The 20,703-nt window shown below is 37.0% G+C and overlaps 1 protein-coding gene across 1 annotated transcript in view; it reads right to left on the bottom strand.

The window, feature by feature from the left end:
- Positions 1 to 6,056: 6,056 nt before the first annotated feature.
- The window catches only part of LOC144453209 (synaptotagmin-12-like), a 33,820-nt gene continuing 19,173 nt past the window's right edge, over positions 6,057 to 20,703 (bottom strand). Inside the window, exons 3-8 of the mRNA XM_078144486.1 lie at positions 13,974 to 14,230; positions 11,488 to 11,656; positions 8,813 to 9,028; positions 8,434 to 8,554; positions 7,476 to 7,609; positions 6,057 to 6,439 (exon numbers count right to left, since the gene is read on the bottom strand). Of these exons, the coding sequence (XP_078000612.1) occupies positions 6,266 to 6,439; positions 7,476 to 7,609; positions 8,434 to 8,554; positions 8,813 to 9,028; positions 11,488 to 11,656; positions 13,974 to 14,230 (1,071 nt within the window). The 3' untranslated portion in view covers positions 6,057 to 6,265. The remainder of the gene's footprint in view (positions 6,440 to 7,475; positions 7,610 to 8,433; positions 8,555 to 8,812; positions 9,029 to 11,487; positions 11,657 to 13,973; positions 14,231 to 20,703) is intronic.

The following is a 20,703-nucleotide window of genomic DNA, read 5'->3' as shown; positions in this document are numbered from 1 at the left end:
TACAAAAGTTAACAAAACAGTTTTCTGATGTTCATTGTCTTATGGCATATGTGTAACAATTTATACCAGTGAACTTGAACAGAAGATCATCTGACCAATGTGACTTGAAAAAAAATCTTACTAATATTGTTACATTTCATTGTTTGGCTCAACAAGAATGTTACCATTTTTGCTAAGAAAATGTTTTCTATGCCAGCAATATATTAGATCCTCGCATCATCAATTACTTTATAAAAACACAAGAATATTACGTCATTACAAATAACACTGTCCTGTGAATTACGTCGTTGGGGGCGTCTTTATAATCCGTTCCCCGTTTGTGAGGAGTAATGAGAAGAGCGCCCTTAACGTTCGTCTAATCTTTCAGAGTATGCCCGAATCGGAGCAAACCATTTACAGTGTAACATGCTTATAAGATAATTGAATTACACGCAAAGAAACTACATAGCAAGGCTACTAAGATTTTATGTTGAGCTAGTCAGTTGTCATGGTAGTGTACGCCGTAAATGGGCGCCCTCAAGTATCGGCCTACCCCTTCACAAGACCGTTGAGGGCGGAGTGCTCATTACACTCTACTGTCGAGCGCCATGATGAAATGTTGCAATATAAGTAAGATTGTTGTCGACTGAAAGGAGATTCTGTTTCACGTTAACTTGCCTCAATTGTAATATTTTGGGATACTTTTGAGTCATATTATTTCAGCAATATTCAAACACAAGTGTGTGTACCACAATCATATAACATTGTACGGCAGTGTCATCTAGAAGGCTATATTGTTACACATTACAACAATGAAAAACTAATTATGCACCATAGTCTGGCGGGTAGAGTATTAGAACTCAAAAAATTATCAAACCACCGCCATAACACTCGGTAAGAAAATAGGACATTTCAATTAACTGTACAATACTTCCATCACGATCTTACATTTATTGTCTTTCTTTTTTTTTAAATTAAAGGGTGACAAGCTGAGTTTATGCGTTCTTTGGAGGTAATATTTTATGCATATTCAAAATATGACATTAGTATATTCTACATAGGGAAGTATACAATTTCACTACATATGCTATTGTTTGAACTCGAACCTGGTGTTCAGGTATGGACTGTAAGATACGTCGTGTCGCCCGCCCTCAACGACTCTGAACTTTTTGAAAGGGGTTGGCCAAAGCATGAGGGCGCTCCAAGACGGATCTGACATACAAATTAGAAACCTTTATTTTGTCATAAATTCATCTAACAATGCCAGAAAACGATATTCCATATTTCAGCGACATGCATCGACATTTATGCTAAAAGTAGTTTAAACCTGCATAAGCTTCAACTGGGATTTATTTTTTCATTAAGTAACTAAAAATATATTCGCTAAAAATTGTTAAGTTATCAAGACATTGTACTTGTTAGTCAGTGGTCAATATGATCCGTAAGTGGCATGGTGTAGCTATAGTAACATGTCAACATTTTGATCGAAAACTTGGTTTTGAATCTGTCACCATTTTAAACAGCAATTCTTAGTAACTGCAGTATTGAAATAGGAATAATTACACATTGGGTCATTGTACAATGTTAATCAGTTTTTGATCTTATCCATAATCATTGCAGTGATAGGTTGAAATCGTGATCGCCGTTGAGGGCGCTGCTTTTTGGGACTGACCCATAAATAATTTTGATTTGATTTATTGTGTATACAGCTACAACAAAATACGTTCAGTACTGATATTACGAATAAGTTATTTATTTTATCTAACAAAACATTTTTCAATTTCCAGTTGCAGCTAGTGCAGTTTTATCAAGCATATTCACGCCAATAGAAAAGTTTTTAAACTCAGCCTGAGCCACTCTGAGGTCAAACAATTACAGATTTTTGTGTCTATTCTAACATCCCTTACTAAAACAGATGAAGATAAAGGACTTCAACACAATATTGTTGGATAGTCCGCACCATGTATAGACTTGGCTGACCAGACTCTCGTCGTTGGGGGCGCTCGCTTAATGGCTGCCACCCTAGAGAGACTCTCACCGCTGGGGCTCTAAAATCTCGGCTGGGTGCGAGCGGTGAGAGTCTGGGTAACTGAGACAAACAGAGTCTGAGAAAATAGAAACAAATGTACGTGACTGCCAAAAATCTAAAATAATCTCAAAAACCACGCAAATAAAGCCATAGAATGTATTTATGAAATTACATTATTTGAAATAAACAGACTACCGCTGCATGTTGCTCGAGATTATGACTATGTGATACATGAGCTTAGATTACCACGTACTACTCTTCCTCGTATATTAGGCCGTGAACATTTCCCATGATTCATAGCGTAAGTCACATTTTGTTTACTATTTCCACTGACTTTCTGGCGGTAGCGAGAGCCGTCCCCAACGACACGATTCTAGCTGTGTAACCAAAACTACGGGATGTATGTATATCTATGGAACGACACCTAAGTGTACACGTGTTGACGTCATAAATGGAGTTGTACAGCCTGTTTCAAGCAATCGTTCACCGGTTCTATTTGATACAACCATTTAGACATCAACAAGAAATAAGTGGTACATTTTGCCTGTTAGTGTTATGAAATAAAAACACATTTAAACATACTGCAATTAGACATAGACATGCAGGCGCCAAAGTTTTTATGTGTTTGATATCTCCATGGTGACATGCTAGTTCATTGTATTTAGATAAAATATCACAAGAAACTGCATTCACGATCAGCCAGTCTTGCTATCTGAAGTTTGTTATATAGGTTTCTGCCTTGTTGTATCAAACAAAGCCAGTGAACGTTAACTTGAAACGGGCTGTAAATGTTTCCCCGAGGAAGGCTGTACAATGTGTAACTGTATTTTTAAAAACAGAAACACTGTATATGGTTAATATGAATAAATCAGTACTACATCTTAAACTATAAAATACAACAATGTTTTAAAATTCCCCGATATCATCTCAGGTTATATTAATGTAAATGGTTTGAGAATCTTCACGTCTCTTTAACTTTGTGATAAAACTGCAGACAATGCAAAAATACGCCATATTTATTGCAAAAAAGAAAGAAATATTAAGAGCTAAAATCTATTAGGCATACATGCTAAAGTCGCTCCGTATAAATTTGAATAATTTGAATAATTTAAAAAAAATGAAAAGATTATAATTACCACAATTTATCGGTCACTAACCTAACACAATTCATTGATCACTTTACATGAAACTATACAAAAACTGTACTGTCTTTTAGGCGCACAAGCCAATAACTTAATTAACATATTTACGACATACACGTCGTGATTTACGACAAACACGTGATGATTTACGACATATAGGTGATGAAAAGTGTAACATTTGTCACCTTTTGAGCGTCTTGTAGAAAAACTTCGATAAAACTTGGATAAAATCTAAACTCTCGTCAAGCCCAAGAAAAAGGACATCTCGCGAGAGAGTCGGTCAAAGTTGAGGTACACCATACACGTGACGAAAAGAATCTCACGAGACCTGACGAACAAAGAAAGTTTATCAATGTTGACGTCGAGGTCTCTACATCTCGATTCATTAATTTAATATTTGGATATACGTCATGAAAGCCAGCTAATAGAACTTGATTGAAAAGATAGGCGACGACATTTAATATCCCTCTGTATCATTTCCAACAAGAATACTAAATCAGAGAGTCCTGTAAAAGGCGTAAGATGAAATTAATACAGTTACTAGTGCCTCTTTGACCGGTAGGAAAGTTCAAAACCGTTCATGTCATAGGCATGTAAATGGACTCTAAGACAGCGCCACCAAAGGTCAAATCTGACAGTACAAGCGCCACCAACGGTCGAATATTCAGTACAAAAACGTTCATCATGACGTAATCACGGTTGTATACCTTAGCCAATATTTGCCGGCATCTAAGTGAACCATAACTGTTTATTTTGCAGATAGACACACGGGAAGCATACATCTATCACATCCAAACGTATTGCAAAGCCAGACGATAAAATGAACATACATTTATATTTTGTTATGCTATTAACGAAGTTTCTCCTCCAACGGTCAACTTAAGCGGGTTTAACATAATATATCAATGTAATATTTGAATATCTAAATGCTGTTGTTGAAAATATGAGTGTTCATTATTGTCACATTACAGCACAAGTTCATATGTACTTGGAAATGTAGCATTTACCACAATAAAAAGTGATAATAATTCCATTTGTGAAATTAGATTTATAAAGAATTAACAATATCTCAATCACAATATATACAGATAACAACTCCATCATTTTATACTATATCAAACTATATTCATAGCACAACATTCGTATTTTAATGAAAGATATATATTCATAGCACATAATTCGATTCACTATATTATGTTGTGTGTGTAGTGTTTTTGAAATGATACTTGGGCTGCGAGTTTAGGGTTTGGAAATTGTAACTGATAGCAACACTTCATGTGCAAACTGTGTTGTGAATTTCAGTGATTGTAAACTTTGCAAAGTGGAATGCAAGAAGTTGTAAAGAGCACAGGCTTAATTTATTTTGATTACAACAAACAAAGAAACAAACAAAGAAACAAACAAACAAACAAACAAACAAACAAACAAACAAATACACAGACAGAGAGTCACAGACAGGCATGTACAGGCAGACAGACATATAGAGAGATAGATAGACAGACAGACAGACAGACAGACAGACAGACAGACAGACAGACAGACAGACAGACAGACAGACAGACAGACAGAAAGACAGAGATAGATAGATAGATAGATAGATAGATAGATAGATAGATAGATAGATAGATAGAAAGAAAGAAAGAAAAGTCAACATCAAAGTAATACTACTTTTTATTGCATTTCTTTTGTCTTTTAAAAAGAAATATGACTTAGTTACACTCACAAACATTCAAGAACAACACAGATACCAACATCAACATTTCTGTGCGACCGCTATTAAAATATATTCTTCCTTTGCACAACAGAAACAAGAAAAAAACGGCCACTCTCAGGGTTTACAACATAGCAGATCTACAGTTTGCGTTTATATAGTTTCATGGAAAATTGATGTTGATATTTGATTGATATGGTAAGTTGTGCTGTTTGTGAGTGTTGTCACATATTTGTTTGTTTGTTTGTTTGTTTGTCTGTCTGTCGTGAACAAGAGAACAAATTAAGTTTGAGCCCTCCGAGGTAAATTAGGCACGGTACCAGCATTGGTGAAGCTGATTACTATCCATATATAGTAGGGACGGAATGGGACACCTTGTAAATTCACATTATTTGATAAAATTTTGAATGCTAAATGACATAAAATGTATCTGTTTCGTTCACTTTCAATTATCAGTATGGAGTTGGCATCGAGCCAAACTTGGGCGGAAGTGATGTAAGAGACTAGCCCAGTAACTTCCTTTAAACGTATTCCAATTCCAATTTCAATAACAATAGCAGCAGTCCACAATACGTTGAACAGGAGCTGCCTTGCAAGTCTCATACGTCACTGCCACCTGAATTCAGATCGATATCACCTCCGTACTGGTGAGTGAAAGTGAATGAAACTAACGCATTTTATCTCATTTCACATCCGAGTTTTTATCAAATAAGGAAATTCACAAGGTATCCTTCCCTTTAAACTGGGTGTGGTCGGGAAAATGGGGGTGGGAGTGGATGAACTTTAGTTTTCTCAAAATTTGGCCCTTCCCACATACCACTAGATTCAATAACCAGAGCCATGTTTGACCAAGTGAAGACCACACTCTTGAGAAAGAAAACGGGCCATGCACTATGAGTACTATTTTTTAAGTAATAACACACAAGGGGTGTGTAAGGTAAACACGGTGTATAATGTAAACACAGGTAGGCAGAGGACACAGTAATTTTGCCAGAGTGCAGAACTACAGAGAGTCATGTAATGGCACCAGCATGGCAAATACACTAATATTGTATTGGTCTTGTTATAAAAAATTACCATTAAAGATTAAATCAAATTAACCCTCCACCACACCCAAAAGTATGTTCTTTGCCAAAATGAACCCATACCCTACCTTAAACACTTTCCAACCATCTAAAAGTGATTGGCCCCTTTAAGTTGTAATATCCATATAAATAACTTTACTATTAAAAATTCAACAAAATATTGAATATTATGCTTGAACAACAACAAAATACCAATCAAGTTTGAATCGACGAAGAACAACGGCTAGTTTGATAAAATATGTAATTCCTTGTTTCTATGTAACGCTTCCCTGTCACTTACGCATGCGTACATGTAAATTTACGTATGCGGAGTTCAATATTAATATTTCCTCAGGGAGTGCCACATGGCGACTGGTTTCCGTAGTGACGTCATCATCTGGTTCCAGTGAGTAAGTGCAGAACCTGTCGAGTGAGGGCCTACTAGCACGTGACCGATGCTGTGGTTTTTTCCATCAGGTGAGCGTTCTGTGACTGTGATTCGTATCGTTATGGTCTGCTCACAATGGAGAAGAAGAAGAGGAAGAAGAGAAACTTTTTATGTCAGATCAGCTGGGGATGAGATAAGGTCACCATCATGAGGTCATAGGGTAAAGGTCATGCAGTTATAAGGTAAAGGTCATAAAAGTCTTTATTTTTAGGTAGAACACACTCAGAATAACATCTTTCTGACCAATCATGAATTGGTAATGACGTATTGTTGTCTCTCCGTCTATCTGTCTGGTTGATCTTTCTATCCATCTATGTCAGCTTTTATGGTTGTACGGCCATCTGTACTACCGTTTGTGTTATCAAAATCTACAAGATCACTGGTGTGATAGGTTGACAAACTATTTCATCTCCACAACCTGATTGGTAGCTAAACTATAGTCCTACAAAAAATAATGTCTAAAATGCATCCCTACAAGCAGCTGGCAATTTGAAAACATCACAAACAACAATGTACACGCGTCATATGAAGTGGGGTTGACTGGCCCTTGGGGAAAATGGACATCAGCTATAGAAAGCATAAAATAAAGAAACTCTATGTTTGATTGATTCGGTTAGTGCATGTCGGAGATATGGCTGTCCACAGACGGACATGGGTTATTCACTTGGGTTATTCATATAGTACCCTCCATGGGGGTGGGGGGGGGGGGTTCATAATCGAATTCATAGCACATCGTTTTCATTCAGGCTCCAGTGATTGGCTTACAAGTGTCACATGGTATGGACAAGTGACCGATAACGACCTCAATTTACATAGAGTGGGCACTATCCTTTTTCTATTTTCCCTAGGGTATTATTCATGTAGCATGGGAAGACCCATCAGTAATTTGCTTTGAGTATGGAAAGAATACCTGCCTGAGAATGTGATATGTTATAAAACACTTACTGCCTGCCTTACATGGGCATCAGTAGACGTCATATTATCCATTGTACCGTTATGTACCAACTATTCCCAGAGGCTGAAAGTTGCTAGTGTAACACCCCTTGGGGTAATAGACGTGCCCTCATCCCTATGAATAAGTGTTAAAAACGAAAGAACTCACCTGTAGCACACTAGATGGCACAGAAAATATCATTGCTTCATTGTATATAGGACACCTGTCATCTCTCTTTACTACAGTCTTCTTCTTGGATACCTTCTTTCCATTTTGAAGTAAGTACACTTTTACGAACGGATCTAGTGGTGAGAGGATTAATGTTAACAGAATATCTCCGAATTGTTCAATTTATGTATAAATTCAATTTTCAAATGTTAGTGTCATATAAGGTCATAAGACATTACAAAATCGCTAGTCTTCTATTTATCTGAAAATAACAGACTCTAAGGAATCATGAATATTTATTGTTAATCTGATACATATTCATTTCTGCTAGCCTGTGATATAAACGTTGACAATTGGTAGAACAATGAAGGTGAAATAGAGTCTCAATTTGGTGTTCATTGGCAATCAATTGAAATATATGTGATATTGGAAATCAGGAAATGATTCTCCAAAACCCAATGTTTGTGAAAATACCTTTATTTTCTGGAGTGGCGCCCCCCTCTTAAACAAATAATGTTAGCTCGTTGTTGTGATACGGAATAAAGTATTTTAAAAAATTGGTTTCTTTTTCAGCCCAGTTTAGGAGTGCTTCCAATTATTTCTTTTCCCTAGCTATGTTACAGACAGCTTGCATTTTCTGACATTTATACAACTGTATAGATTCGAACGGTACTATTAATACACCCATTAACAGCCGTGTAACAGTAATTATAACAGCAACAACAACAACAAAAACAACAACAACAACAACAACAACAAGTAAAATGTAGTTGATAATGGCCTATCCAGTTAGAAAGTTCCGTAATGGCGTGATTGCATTTTTTAAAAGTTAGTTGAGAAATGTTTAATCAAGTTGCCAGTTATCGGCAAAACTTTGAAAGTGTTTAGTGATGCGTTTAGTCGGGCAATTATTATCTGAACTGTGACTGTTCCATAAGAGTGGTTTGTTTGTACATACCCGCTGATTTTTTGTCTTCCAGCCATTTTAGGTTCCGGGCTTTGACGACAACGACAGTCAGTCTCTCGGCTGTGGGGAGGTAACTTAAGGAAAACATTACGTCACCGAGGTCCTGAGGTTTCTGAAAAAACAATGTGAGAGAAATATTGAGCATGTTGACGAGTTAAATTGGGTGATGTCGATGGTAACATTACAACAACAAAAACAACAAAACCAACGGCAACAACAACAACAATGACAATAACAACGACGACAACAACAACAACAACAACAACAACAACAACAACAACAACAACAACAACAATCACCTGTCACGTATCTCCAACTAATATTCAGAGAGTTATCTTAAGTCTTAATTTAAGATATTACCAATACATACATCATTAACATCTACAAGATTCAACCAGGTGCTGAAAGGTCCAGGAATCAAGTCAACATCTCCAAGCTTCATCTCAGCTTCTCCAATCGCTTCATGTCGTGAATATTTGTCGTAATAGTAAACCCCTAGTTGTAAGGCCCTATGTTCAAGCTCCTGTTGAGGCACTTCTAGTACGAAACGTTCGTTATACACAGGATTGAAGCTCTTACGAAAGACCTAGACAGGAATAACATGATTAGTAGTTTGTTATATGAAGGATTGAAGCTCTTACGAACTAGACAAACAGGGATAACATGATTAACAGTTTAGGATTAGCAGTTCGTTATATACAAGATGAAAATTTTACAAACAAACTTAGGACTAACAGGTTACAAGTTTATTATATGCAGGAATCAATGTATTTTTAACCAAATAGATAGGAATAAAAGGATTAGCAATTTGTTAAATACAGGATTAAAAGTTTTACAAACAGGCCTAGATAGGAGTAACAGGATTATTACATGTTTGTTATGTATGGGGGTGAATGTGTTACGAAACATATAGACATGGATAATATGATTAACAAATTCGGATTACTGCTCGATATATACAAGATTAAAAGTTTTACAAAGAGCCCTAGACAGGAGTAACGGGATTAAAAGTTTGAATGTTTTACGAAATAGATAGAGAGATGTACGACAACAGTACGGCCAAATTGTTGTGGACAGGATTGAATGTCATCTTAAAGACCTAGGCAGGAGTAAAAGTTAATTACATACAGGGTGGAAGGTTTTAAGGCAAAGGCAGGATCAACCGGGTTAGCAGATCGTTATATATATGGATGAAGGTCTTACAAGAGATCCATGATGGAAGGTCTTACAAGAGATCCATGATGGAAGGTCTTACAAGAGACCAAGAATGGAGTAACATGGTGAAGAGTGATTAAACAAACAGGATTAAAGGTCTTTGGAAAGACCAAGACGAGGTTAAAAAGAAGTTGTTAGACATCAAAACGCGCGTGAATTATTTTTCCATTTTTCCATTTTCTATTTTTCAATTGTTTCATTTGTTTCTGTTTTTTAGATTAATTTCTCACTGAAGGGAACAGCTTTGATTTCCAATTCCTATTCTAAACTCGCTGTTATGGAATAAAATGAATATATTTATTGATCGAAAAGCTTATTAGAATTCCTGAGCATCATCCTGGCCTTGTAGAAGTAAAACACGCTTATAGATTTAATTGTTTATTTTGATCCATCAAAAACTAGGTAAGATGAATTTCATGGCTATTCCAATACGGTAAGGTAATTTTTCTGACAGAACAATATCACCGTAATTGAATTTATGTAATGTGATTGGGTGTACACATGATTGTATTTCTCTTTTCAGAATCGATTCGACTCAATTCATATTCAACAATATCACTGGAGTTTGGTTAATACTCAAGTACACATGTGAAGATGAGGAAAAAGAGACGCAGCCATGGCAACGGATATCATAACATCTGTTTTCAGGCAAAAATGACGTTTAAAAACACACTCTAAAACGTTGATCGAGTGTTATTCAACAATTGACTTTCAATATGTCAAGTAGTTAAGTTTAAAGGAAACACATGGAACTCAACAAAGAGAGCTACTTTATTAATTAAGCTAAATCAAATTTGTAATTCAAGATTATTTACAGACTACATATGATGTATTTTTTGAAAAGTTATGTATATTATGCTAAAATGGAACATTCTGGTTTGATAATGTACGTATTTTGGAATTAAATATCTTAAATTGTTGTTGTCACTGGTACAAGAAATCTTCAACTCTCACTGAAAATGAAAACACAATTCTGGGTTGCCATGTATTAATGCCGCTGATATATACTGAGTTAATTCTGTGAGAAAATATAAGATATTTGTCGTTTTCTGGTTAGCAAGATGGCGATTCCTTAAGTTTCTTTTATTAGTTCAAGAGGATTAGGAAAAAGCTTTCATAGTAAAAGTCTGGAGTGGTATTTTCAGGGACACTGGTCCCCATGGCGAATTGTAGTGATGACGTCAGACTTAGAGTAGCTAGAGTCGCTAGTCACGCTGCAAGATAATGTGGAAAAAGACGCGCAACAAACCATTTTCTGGCATACATCGGTAATTTGTATCTTAATATAAAGAGTCGTAAGTAATGCCTTCCTCCACCAATCGCTCAGGATATTAAGACAATACAAGTGGGTGCGATTCCCCGTTGACATTTAGAAACAACGCCGTCTCTCATGAACTCTCATGAATGCAGTCTTCACGGTTGGTTTATCGCGCTTTTGAAACCCAAGCCCCGGGGGTACACACCTACTGTTTTAATCACCATACTACATGACATTTTATTTGATGCTTTTCCAAGCAGTTATTAAGTCATTAAATGTCCACATTCATTCATTTATTCATTCTTCAAATGTGTTCCGAAGGAGAATGGAGGCAATGATCAGAGTATAATTGTGTTATACAGGTGGGTGTTATACTGTACTGTGTAGCCTCCCCCGTTAGAAAGTAACCTCAATAGCTGTTCACGGCTTGGTTTCCTCATCTCTGTACTCAAAATAATAAAGGCGGAAAGTAGGTACTCGGAATACAGATAATCCGAAATCAGAGGCACACAATTAATTACTAATTGTATAACCTAACATATCCAGCTGTGAAACAATTTTGTGTAACTTACCTTAGACTGAACTCTTGGTTCATTATCAGGAAGAAGAAAAAGTTTAACATAAGTATCCATAGAACCAATGGCCTCCTCGATAGGTCGGAGATCTCTTGCCTGCACCAATGTAATTGTAAGACGCGAATGTTCACTATTATAATCCAAAACTATTTCAATTTGTCCCATTCTGAAATAAAAAATAAATAAATATGTCTATATGGTTCATGATATACATGTAATTACATTTATAACGCCTCCACATTGTCGTGATCATAGCACTGTACAATTATTATCAATGATCAATGACACATAACTTCTGAGGCCTCAACCTCCTGAGGAGCATGTAAACAATCCCCTGCAGCCTTTGTAAGCGCATAGGATCAAAGCTTTTAAAAGCAACACCTGTCCTAGTACGTGAAGACCTTACAGCTGGTCTGACTGGGTACAATCGTGGTTCAAATTCTTGCCCAAGGACTGAAGCCAATTAGAAAGAAACGGCAAGACTCAACCCAGCAGCTTTAAGTTTAAGCGTCTGAGTCAACCACTGTAACATTTCGACCATTTTGGCTATATATGCAATTCTACTTAGATGTAAAAATCTATCTGCTGTCTTTCGCTAAAGGTTTTAAGGAGTTCAAAGGGGAATTTGTGGAGTGACATATCGTTGGATAAGGCTAGAAAATGAATTACACTCAGCTGAAGTTACAAGGAAATGTTTGCGCATAGAAAAACAAACAAACAAACAAACAAACAAACACACACAAACACACACACACACACACACACACACACACACACACACATACATACATACACAGTAAGAAAAACAACTCGGATCCGGATCCGCTCGGATTATGTCTCTTAAGTCAGGGAAAATTGATATTGTTTACTTTCGCACTCGCGCGAGAAAAATATAAATCCTACCTAAGGTAAGGGTAAGATTATTATCTTGCTCGTGTAAACTTGGATACATCTTAAAATCCTCGTTGTACTGTCCTAACACCTCACAATATAATATATCTGAAGTCATGTTGAACTAGTTCAGCGTGTGACGTGGAATAGCGTGACTCGGTACTTCTCTACGTGTAAACCGTCCTAAACTCAGAGGTACCTGTATCGCCGAATGTAAGATGACTGCCTCTACACATGGCTAACGTATCTCCTTAATCCCCTGCTTACGAGCAGAGTACAGCCAGGCACATGTACTAACTGTGCGTTCATTAAAGAGAAATGTATTGCTGTCATTACAACCGTAACAGTATAGGTGATACCGTGTAAAAAACATTCAGCATCATCATGATTTAAGCAATATAAGAATTACGCATGCGTAAACAATTATCACACAGATGGTTCCTGCTTTATGTTTTTATATTTGAATTTGTCCTATAAAGTGAAACATATAATTGATAATAATCATACTAATGGTACATATGAATTACATTTCAAAGCTAGTGTAATAGACTATAGGTTTAAATACGACAGTCGTCGGATTTCAGACGCACGCATCGCGGGGTCCCACGCTACATATCCAGGAACTAGGGGTGCTCAAACATAGCTCAAAACTTAAGCAGAACTTACATGACTTACGAATGAGATCATTCAAAAACGACAATTTGAATATTGTGATAAGAACTTTGGATTAGTATTAAAGAGTTTACATAGTAATCGATCTTGTTTGTCAACAAACAAACAAACACACAAACAAACAAACAAACAAACTAACTAACATACATACATACATACATACATACATACATACATACATACATACATACATACATACATACATACATACATACAAACAAACAAACAAACAAAACATACAGTGACAGACAGAGACAGACAGACAGACAGACAGACAGACGGACGGACGAACGAATACATAGAAAAACAAACAAACAAACACACAAACAAACAAACAAAAATCACTTCATGCTGACGTGTATCTAACAACCATTGACATTTAAAATGATAAAAAACTCCAAACACTTAACATTTTACAGACATTTACAAACTAAGCCATCAAGAACAAATGAACATACGAATCATGCCTTTGTAAATAGAAATAAGTAAAACGTGCAATTAGGCTAGGAGTGGTTTCCTTTGTACGAAAACAGGCACTGGAGATAAAGCACTTTAAGGCTTTAGGGCCTACTAGATAAGAAATCCGAATGCATTAAAAGTAGGATTCTGTAAGCTTTTTGTGAACTTTCAATGATACTGAATAGCTAACGTTCACTTTACAGGTATTTATCTTTTTTCGGTGCACAATATTTGCTTTTACCATTCCATGTCAAATTCTGTACTTCCTTATCTCAAGATAAACAGTCTTTTGCCAATCATTGTAGAATCCTAATACAAGAATTCTTAAGGAAATAGTCTTTATACTCAGAATTATATTGGAAATCTCTTATCAGTTATTATCGTCTGAAGAGGTTGTAGAATTAACATTAGTGTCGTCTGGGCTGAAAAGATATAACAAAACACCACCAAACGTGACTTACGTATTTAAGAAGTTGTCCACAATAGATGAATCCGAACTAAGTGATTCACTGGAGTAACAACGTTCAAGTCTTCGTACTCCAATCTCGTCCTCCACAGTGTCTCTCGCCTCGGTATCGCTGCTTTCGAGCTCACGTTCTATCTGACGAGATTTGTTGTCCGAGACCACGGCATTGTGTGCCCGCTCAAATATGCCCTCATACTGGATAAAACTGTCTCTCTGCGACACCGGTATACCTGTTTCCGTGGACGAGTTGATCTGTAAAATAATGGTGAAAGTACGTTCATTTTATACATTTTATAATGTATAGCTGACATTACGCTATCAATGTCAATGACACTTATCTCAATGGAAACGGAAGTGACGTGTGAGGTCAAAAAGAGGTTCTTAACCTTAATCGTCTGCTGAGGTCTGGCAAGTGTTTCTGATGTAACTCTGGATGTTTTTAAGGCCAAAAGATACAATGCCATATTATATATACTCGCACGCCGTTGATGTACAGCTGTACAAGCGTTCGAGACGTCTGTTCTGTTATCACTTTTAAACATAAAATCGAAAAGGGTCTTGTTACGACACTGGCAGCACAAAACCATCAATATTGCCAATATTGAAAATATGGGCTGGCAGGTAATATGGCCACGGGATAAAGTTGTATTAGCAGTAATTGGAATATTATCTTTTCAAGCAGACACCTAAGAATATGTTCACTGAAAATTGTTAAAATAAACTGGCTGTCTGTGGATCTATAAGTAGTACAGAAATACATTATAATCCTATTTCATTGGTGGTGCTTGGGTTCAGACGCAAAAATCACTTTGACTGGATTTACTAGGTGTACAGCTACAAGGTGATTCGATATTATTAATATTGTGCACCTGCATGATAGTATGATTAAGTTAAGGTTTCAAAAACGTTCGATTTTCAGTTATTGCAGTTTTAACCTTTGCAGAGCATCTAAGCTTATCACTTCCTCAGCCTTGCGCGGTTCAATTATTCCTAGATTACAGCTAAACCAATTGGTTTCACCTTGCCATGACAAATTCTCTCTCCTATTAATTCCTAAACAAACCCTCCTCACCCCCAAACATAAACTCTTCTCCAAAGGAGCCATTGCTTCCATGGCTTTCAAACCTACATAGTTGATACGTGGGGGCTCTCAATTTTCTCTCTAGTAATCATCGAAAATTCATAATCAATAGAACACTAATTAGAACAGTATCCTCAAACGTAAATTAATTGTAGCTCATATTTCTCTTCAGCGGCATTATGACGTCACAACGAAATTGTTTGGTGCAAGATAAAATGACTAAAAGCCGATTTCTAGATAAGTTGGATAAACGGAAAGACATGTGGAATGGATTCACGTAGTTAGTCGAATAAAATGGATGGTAACTTAATTTGTCTACAGACGTATGTTACCCAATATCCGAAACACGTCATTAGGTTCAGAATGTACATAAAGAGTACTATATCATTTAGCCATTTCAGTACAAAGAAATTTTTCCCGCCAAAATATTCAGACCACTTTCTTATTTTTCTGTAACCTTTTCACATAATTCAACTTTATTGTAGATTTTAAATTAATTTGCATGATATATTAATGTCAAAATAGTGATTAAACTGATAAGATTGCCAAAAAAATTAATTTGGGAAATGAACAGAAAGATTGCTACTAGACATATTGATAAATAAAAGCAAAATGGCGCCTTTATATTGTTGTTATAATATTTCATATATAAGTATTCATCTACCGTATGTACGATTGAGACGTCAGGATCCGTTTATGTTTTTCAACTATTTATAATTTCAACAAATCTATAATTAGTTGTGTATGCAAAAATATGTCAAAAACTGCAGGTGGACGTAGAATAGACCGGAATCGCCATAATCATTTCAGTGTAAGCCTAACGCAATGCGAACAATTCGAAGATATATGTAAATGCAATAATGATGAAATCTAAATTGAGCTATGCTGTTGTTCCTGCCCAAACCCCCTATCTATAGATCATGACGTTTGTCCACAGCTTCGGTAAACCAACTGTTGACTATTTTTGGGTATTTCTGAACCAAGAGTTCAAGTACAGGACGATAATCCATTCCACTAGTCTAGTGCTAACACACCAGGCATTCTTGTTAGAAACACAGGAACACAAAGAATAGCCGCCAGTTACAGCCATCGTGTCGTCACAAGACACTGGAAAATATATAACAGATTGTGCGATGCGAATCCCACATTGAAAACCTAATGAACGAAATAAACATGCCCTTGTCATATATCGTCATTTCTCTCCTAAATATCCGTTACAAACTACCTTAGTGATATGTTACATTTGGAACACAATTGAAAACTTGGTGATCTCAACAACATAAAATCACAAAATTCAGTTTCAAAGATTTCCAAAAATCTGGCTATCTTTCGTTCTCAAGCTAGATAATTGATATGCGAGAGAGAGAGAGAGAGAGAGAGAGAGAGAGAGAGAGAGAGAGAGAGAGAGAGAGAGAGAGAGAGAGAGAGAGAGAGAGAGAGAGAGAGAGAGAGAGAGAGAGAGAGAGAGAGAGAGAGGGAGGGAGGGAGGGAGGGAGGGAGGGAGGGAGAGAGAGAGAGAGAGGGGGGGGAGAGAGATACAGCTGTAGACAGAAATAAAGAAAGACAGAATTACAGATGGAGGGGAGAGAGAGAGATAGAGATAGAGAGGGGCATGTAGAGAACACAAACAAGAGCAGACACACAGAAAATAAACCCGACATGAACAATTTTATTGCTATTGAACTCAAAATATGAAAAAAAAATCTGCCACGTTTTTGTTTGGCATAGATTTCATAAGTGGTGCTCAGAATGGTGACATTGTTACAGGGCAATTCGTCGCAATACAAGATTTGTTAACACCAATAGTCCATAAATAAGCTGATGGATTAGTTCGGATAGTGATGAGTCGGATGTAGCAGTCTACTATTGTAGTGAATGATTAGCGGTAAAACAACACAAGGACCGAGAATTCAACTCAAGCTATCACATACAACTATCTAATCATGATTTATGAGCTTCTGAAAACTTGCCCGGATGTTAATTGTGGCGAATGAGTCGTCTGCTCAACTATTCCCGCGCTTTGTCAATGATAAATGCGTTACTATTGACACGATCTGCATGAAATCATCTCTCGGCTATTTATCCAGAGAGGCGCGATAGCACGGGAGCATGCATGCTTTCTCGCCAAACCCTAGGGACTGACGAGTTTCCCGCCAAACCCTGAGGACTAACTGTCAAATAATCTATCAATTCTACTTAGGGATTTATAATAAAACAATGTGATAATGAGAATTTCATTCATTGCGATCACAATACGGAGGAATAATTCATTAATTCAAGACAATTATAACTTCCAAATTACACTTTTAAGCAATTTTAATGTATCGCTTTGGGAACATGATGTGGACGTCGCCTATAAAACCCTTGGCTATGAATAACGTAGTGGTATTTTAGCGCGAAAATGTATCGAGAATTATCCCATCTGCATGTTTAAACTTATGTAGGAACACTACGTCCGTAGGCGGAATATCGCCTTGAGAATTACAGTGTGATGTATTTCAGTGCTACTGTGGAAACCGACCTTTCGTCTACTAAGATGAATACACACTATTAAAACAACTGCTGTCTCATGAGGTAGATCACACAAGTGGGTGATAGCAATGCCTTTGTTGTGCTGATGGTACATCCGTGTAATAAACACTGGAAGTCCACGAAAATATAAACTGTGCAAGATCATGAGAAAAATCACAATTCTGTGAGTACAATTGAACGAATGTCCACTTAGTAGCTTGTCGACATATCGCAACAATACTTTAGTTTGAATCTGTCTTAAATAGTTCAAAGCTCGTACTGATAGTCTGAAAATGCGAGTTTTCGTTTTATTTCAGTATCACTTGACGTTACAAACATCGAGAAATGTTAAAAGATCTACCCAAAATACACAGACCATGTGGCATCACATTCTTTGTTTTGATTGAATACGAAATAAACAGAGTTTGTCAGTTATTTAGTGGGGCTCAGGTGTTAACTTCTTCTGTCCTAGTCAAGTAATTGTAAAAGTCAGCTTTGAATGAATACCCTTGGGTGTACTTCCTTTTTAGGTGATAAAATGAATGCATAGATTTTAGAGACAAAAATGGTACTGTTACAAGAATATGTGCGTTAACAGGTAATGAATGAATAAATGTATGCTATCTAACTAATCTTACATATCGCTGACATTCGAAGTTTCCCGCCAACATTCGCGCAGCAAAATTTGTTTATTTTTTCAGAGGCTGTTTACATAATTTTGGAACAAGGCACTAGATAATGAAGCTAGAAATCACGGTTAAATGTAAATTTTGAAATAATTCGTGAATTTTTTTGACTTGTTTTAAATTTGTCACGTCGTTGCAGAAAAGGGTTTCTGCATATACATGTTAGTTGTAGAAGACTGATAATGAGTTACTATCATCCTGTCCAGACAGTCACCACCGGGGAAATCAACAGACAATCAAGCAAAGCGAAGGAACTAGTCTGAAACTGAAGAGAGTGTCTGAGGAAGACTGATATACTCTCAGAGATGAAGTAGAGGAAAATATATGTAACGGCAGCAGCAGACCATGAACAGAAAGAGGAAACGAAGAGACGGTCGCCGTAAATCTACCGCGACACAAGACGCAGACGACAAATAAAAAATAGCGCGGCCTCATATAATGTAATGATTATGTTCACTTCAACTCTGCTACCATTTTGATTAAAAATATTTCAGTCGCATGCGACAAAATATACCATCAAAGAATTTGAGCCCTTTCCATTCATCATATATAGTATGTCTAACCTAAAATGTAACTCCAGATTTTAGCGGGGTCTTTACACAATCAAGAGAACCGACTGTCATCTTGTGTAACAGACAGCTATAAATCAATCTGCAAAAGCAAACAAAATACTTCGATTCAACAGAAATCATTTCCCCCATCAAAATGATATTTGACAGATTGCATACGACCACAAGTAGTATGTCAGCTTTTTCGAAGCACCCTACTTTCATATAATAAAATAAAAGGAAAAAAAACAATTTCACCTGACGTTCGTTGGTTTGCCACAGCCTTCCCAGGATTAGCACAACGCAGACACGGTACAATCATATGGGGGTTTCCGTAGATTTGCAAATTGTGGAGTGAGGACTGGTTTCATACGTTATCAAAGGATTAGGTTCACGACATTGCATTATAGCGTATCAGTTGGGGATCATTCTCCCATTAGGCCATACCAACTATATTTTATGTTTTACGAATAATTATAACTGAGAAAACATTCGCACAAAAATCACAGCGCCCACACCGAACCTTATAGTTTTTCACAAAATGAAGACCATCGTTAGCCTATTAATCATTTAATGTCGGATACCATTGAGGTGAGTTCAAAATTATCTTGTCCCATTTATTCTCATATACTACTGACTGTCAGTGAATTTATACATGGATGGACATGTGATGTTTCATTAATATTAATAACACGAACATATTCTTCGAGGGATGTTTGAATTTTGCATGTTCTAGACAGCATGAGCTAGCGAATGGTTTGCTGCTTAAAGCGTCAGTATGATAACAAGTGATCTAATTCCACGAAAGAAAATATAAGTATTAGATATTCTCTCTCTCTCTCTCTCTCTCTCTCTCTCTCTCTCTCTCTCTCTCTCTCTCTCTCTCTCTCTCTCTCTCTCTCTCTCTCTCTCCCTCCCTCCCTCCCTCCCTCCCTCCCTCCCTCCCTCCCTCCCTCCCTCCCTCTCTCCTCTCTCTCTCTCTCTCTCTCTCTCTCTCTCTCTCTCTCTCTCTCTCTCTCTCTCTCTCTCTCTCTCTCTCTCTCTCTCTCTCTCTCTCTCTCTCTCTCTCTCTCTCTCTCTCTCTCTCTCTCTCTCTGTGCAATATTTGATTAATTGATACGAAATTGGTTGATGACATGAATTCTAAAATGTCTTTCCCAATAGCTAAATGTTGGGCATGAATACGGTTTTCCTGTGATGATATTACCATTGTGGTAATAATCCGATAACTCACTGCCAACAGGAAATTTCCACATTATAATTTTTCGGAAACACGTCTAAATGTCAGAAAGGTTGGGAGGAAAACGTATTACTCAAATTACTTTCCTGAAAATACGATGTCATTTTTCAATTTATCATTATAGAACATATACAATCTTTGCATCTTATCGTAATTGCGGAAGCTGAAAGCAGTTTGTCATTTTGAGATGTTCGGTTCGATTATTTTTTCTTCATCGGTCATCGACGAGAGAGAGAGAGAGAGAGAGAGAGAGAGAGAGAGAGAGAGAGAGAGAGAGAGAGAGAGAGAGAGAGAGAGAGAGAGAGAGAGAGACAGACAGACAGACAGACAGACAGACAGACAGACAGACAGACAGACAGACAGACAGACAGACAGACAGACAGACAGACAGACAGACAGACAGACAGACAGACAGACAGACACACACACACACACACACACATAAAGGGTCAGGGAGAAAGAGGACAAACAGACCGAAATACCATTTAGAGAAATAAAGACAGACACATGCAACAAGAGACATAGTGGGACAAAAAAGGTGTGCTGGTAGACAGACAGTGCGGAAAAGAGAATATCTAAAACAGAGAACTTCTTACTAAAGTATTTGGCAGTATACCATTTGCTAGCTCGTGTTGTCTAGAGTAACATCCCACGAAGAT

Source organism: Glandiceps talaboti, chromosome 23 (assembly GCF_964340395.1).
Source record: "Glandiceps talaboti chromosome 23, keGlaTala1.1, whole genome shotgun sequence".
NCBI lineage: Eukaryota > Metazoa > Hemichordata > Enteropneusta > Spengelidae > Glandiceps > Glandiceps talaboti.
This window is presented reverse-complemented; position numbering and strand designations above follow the sequence as displayed.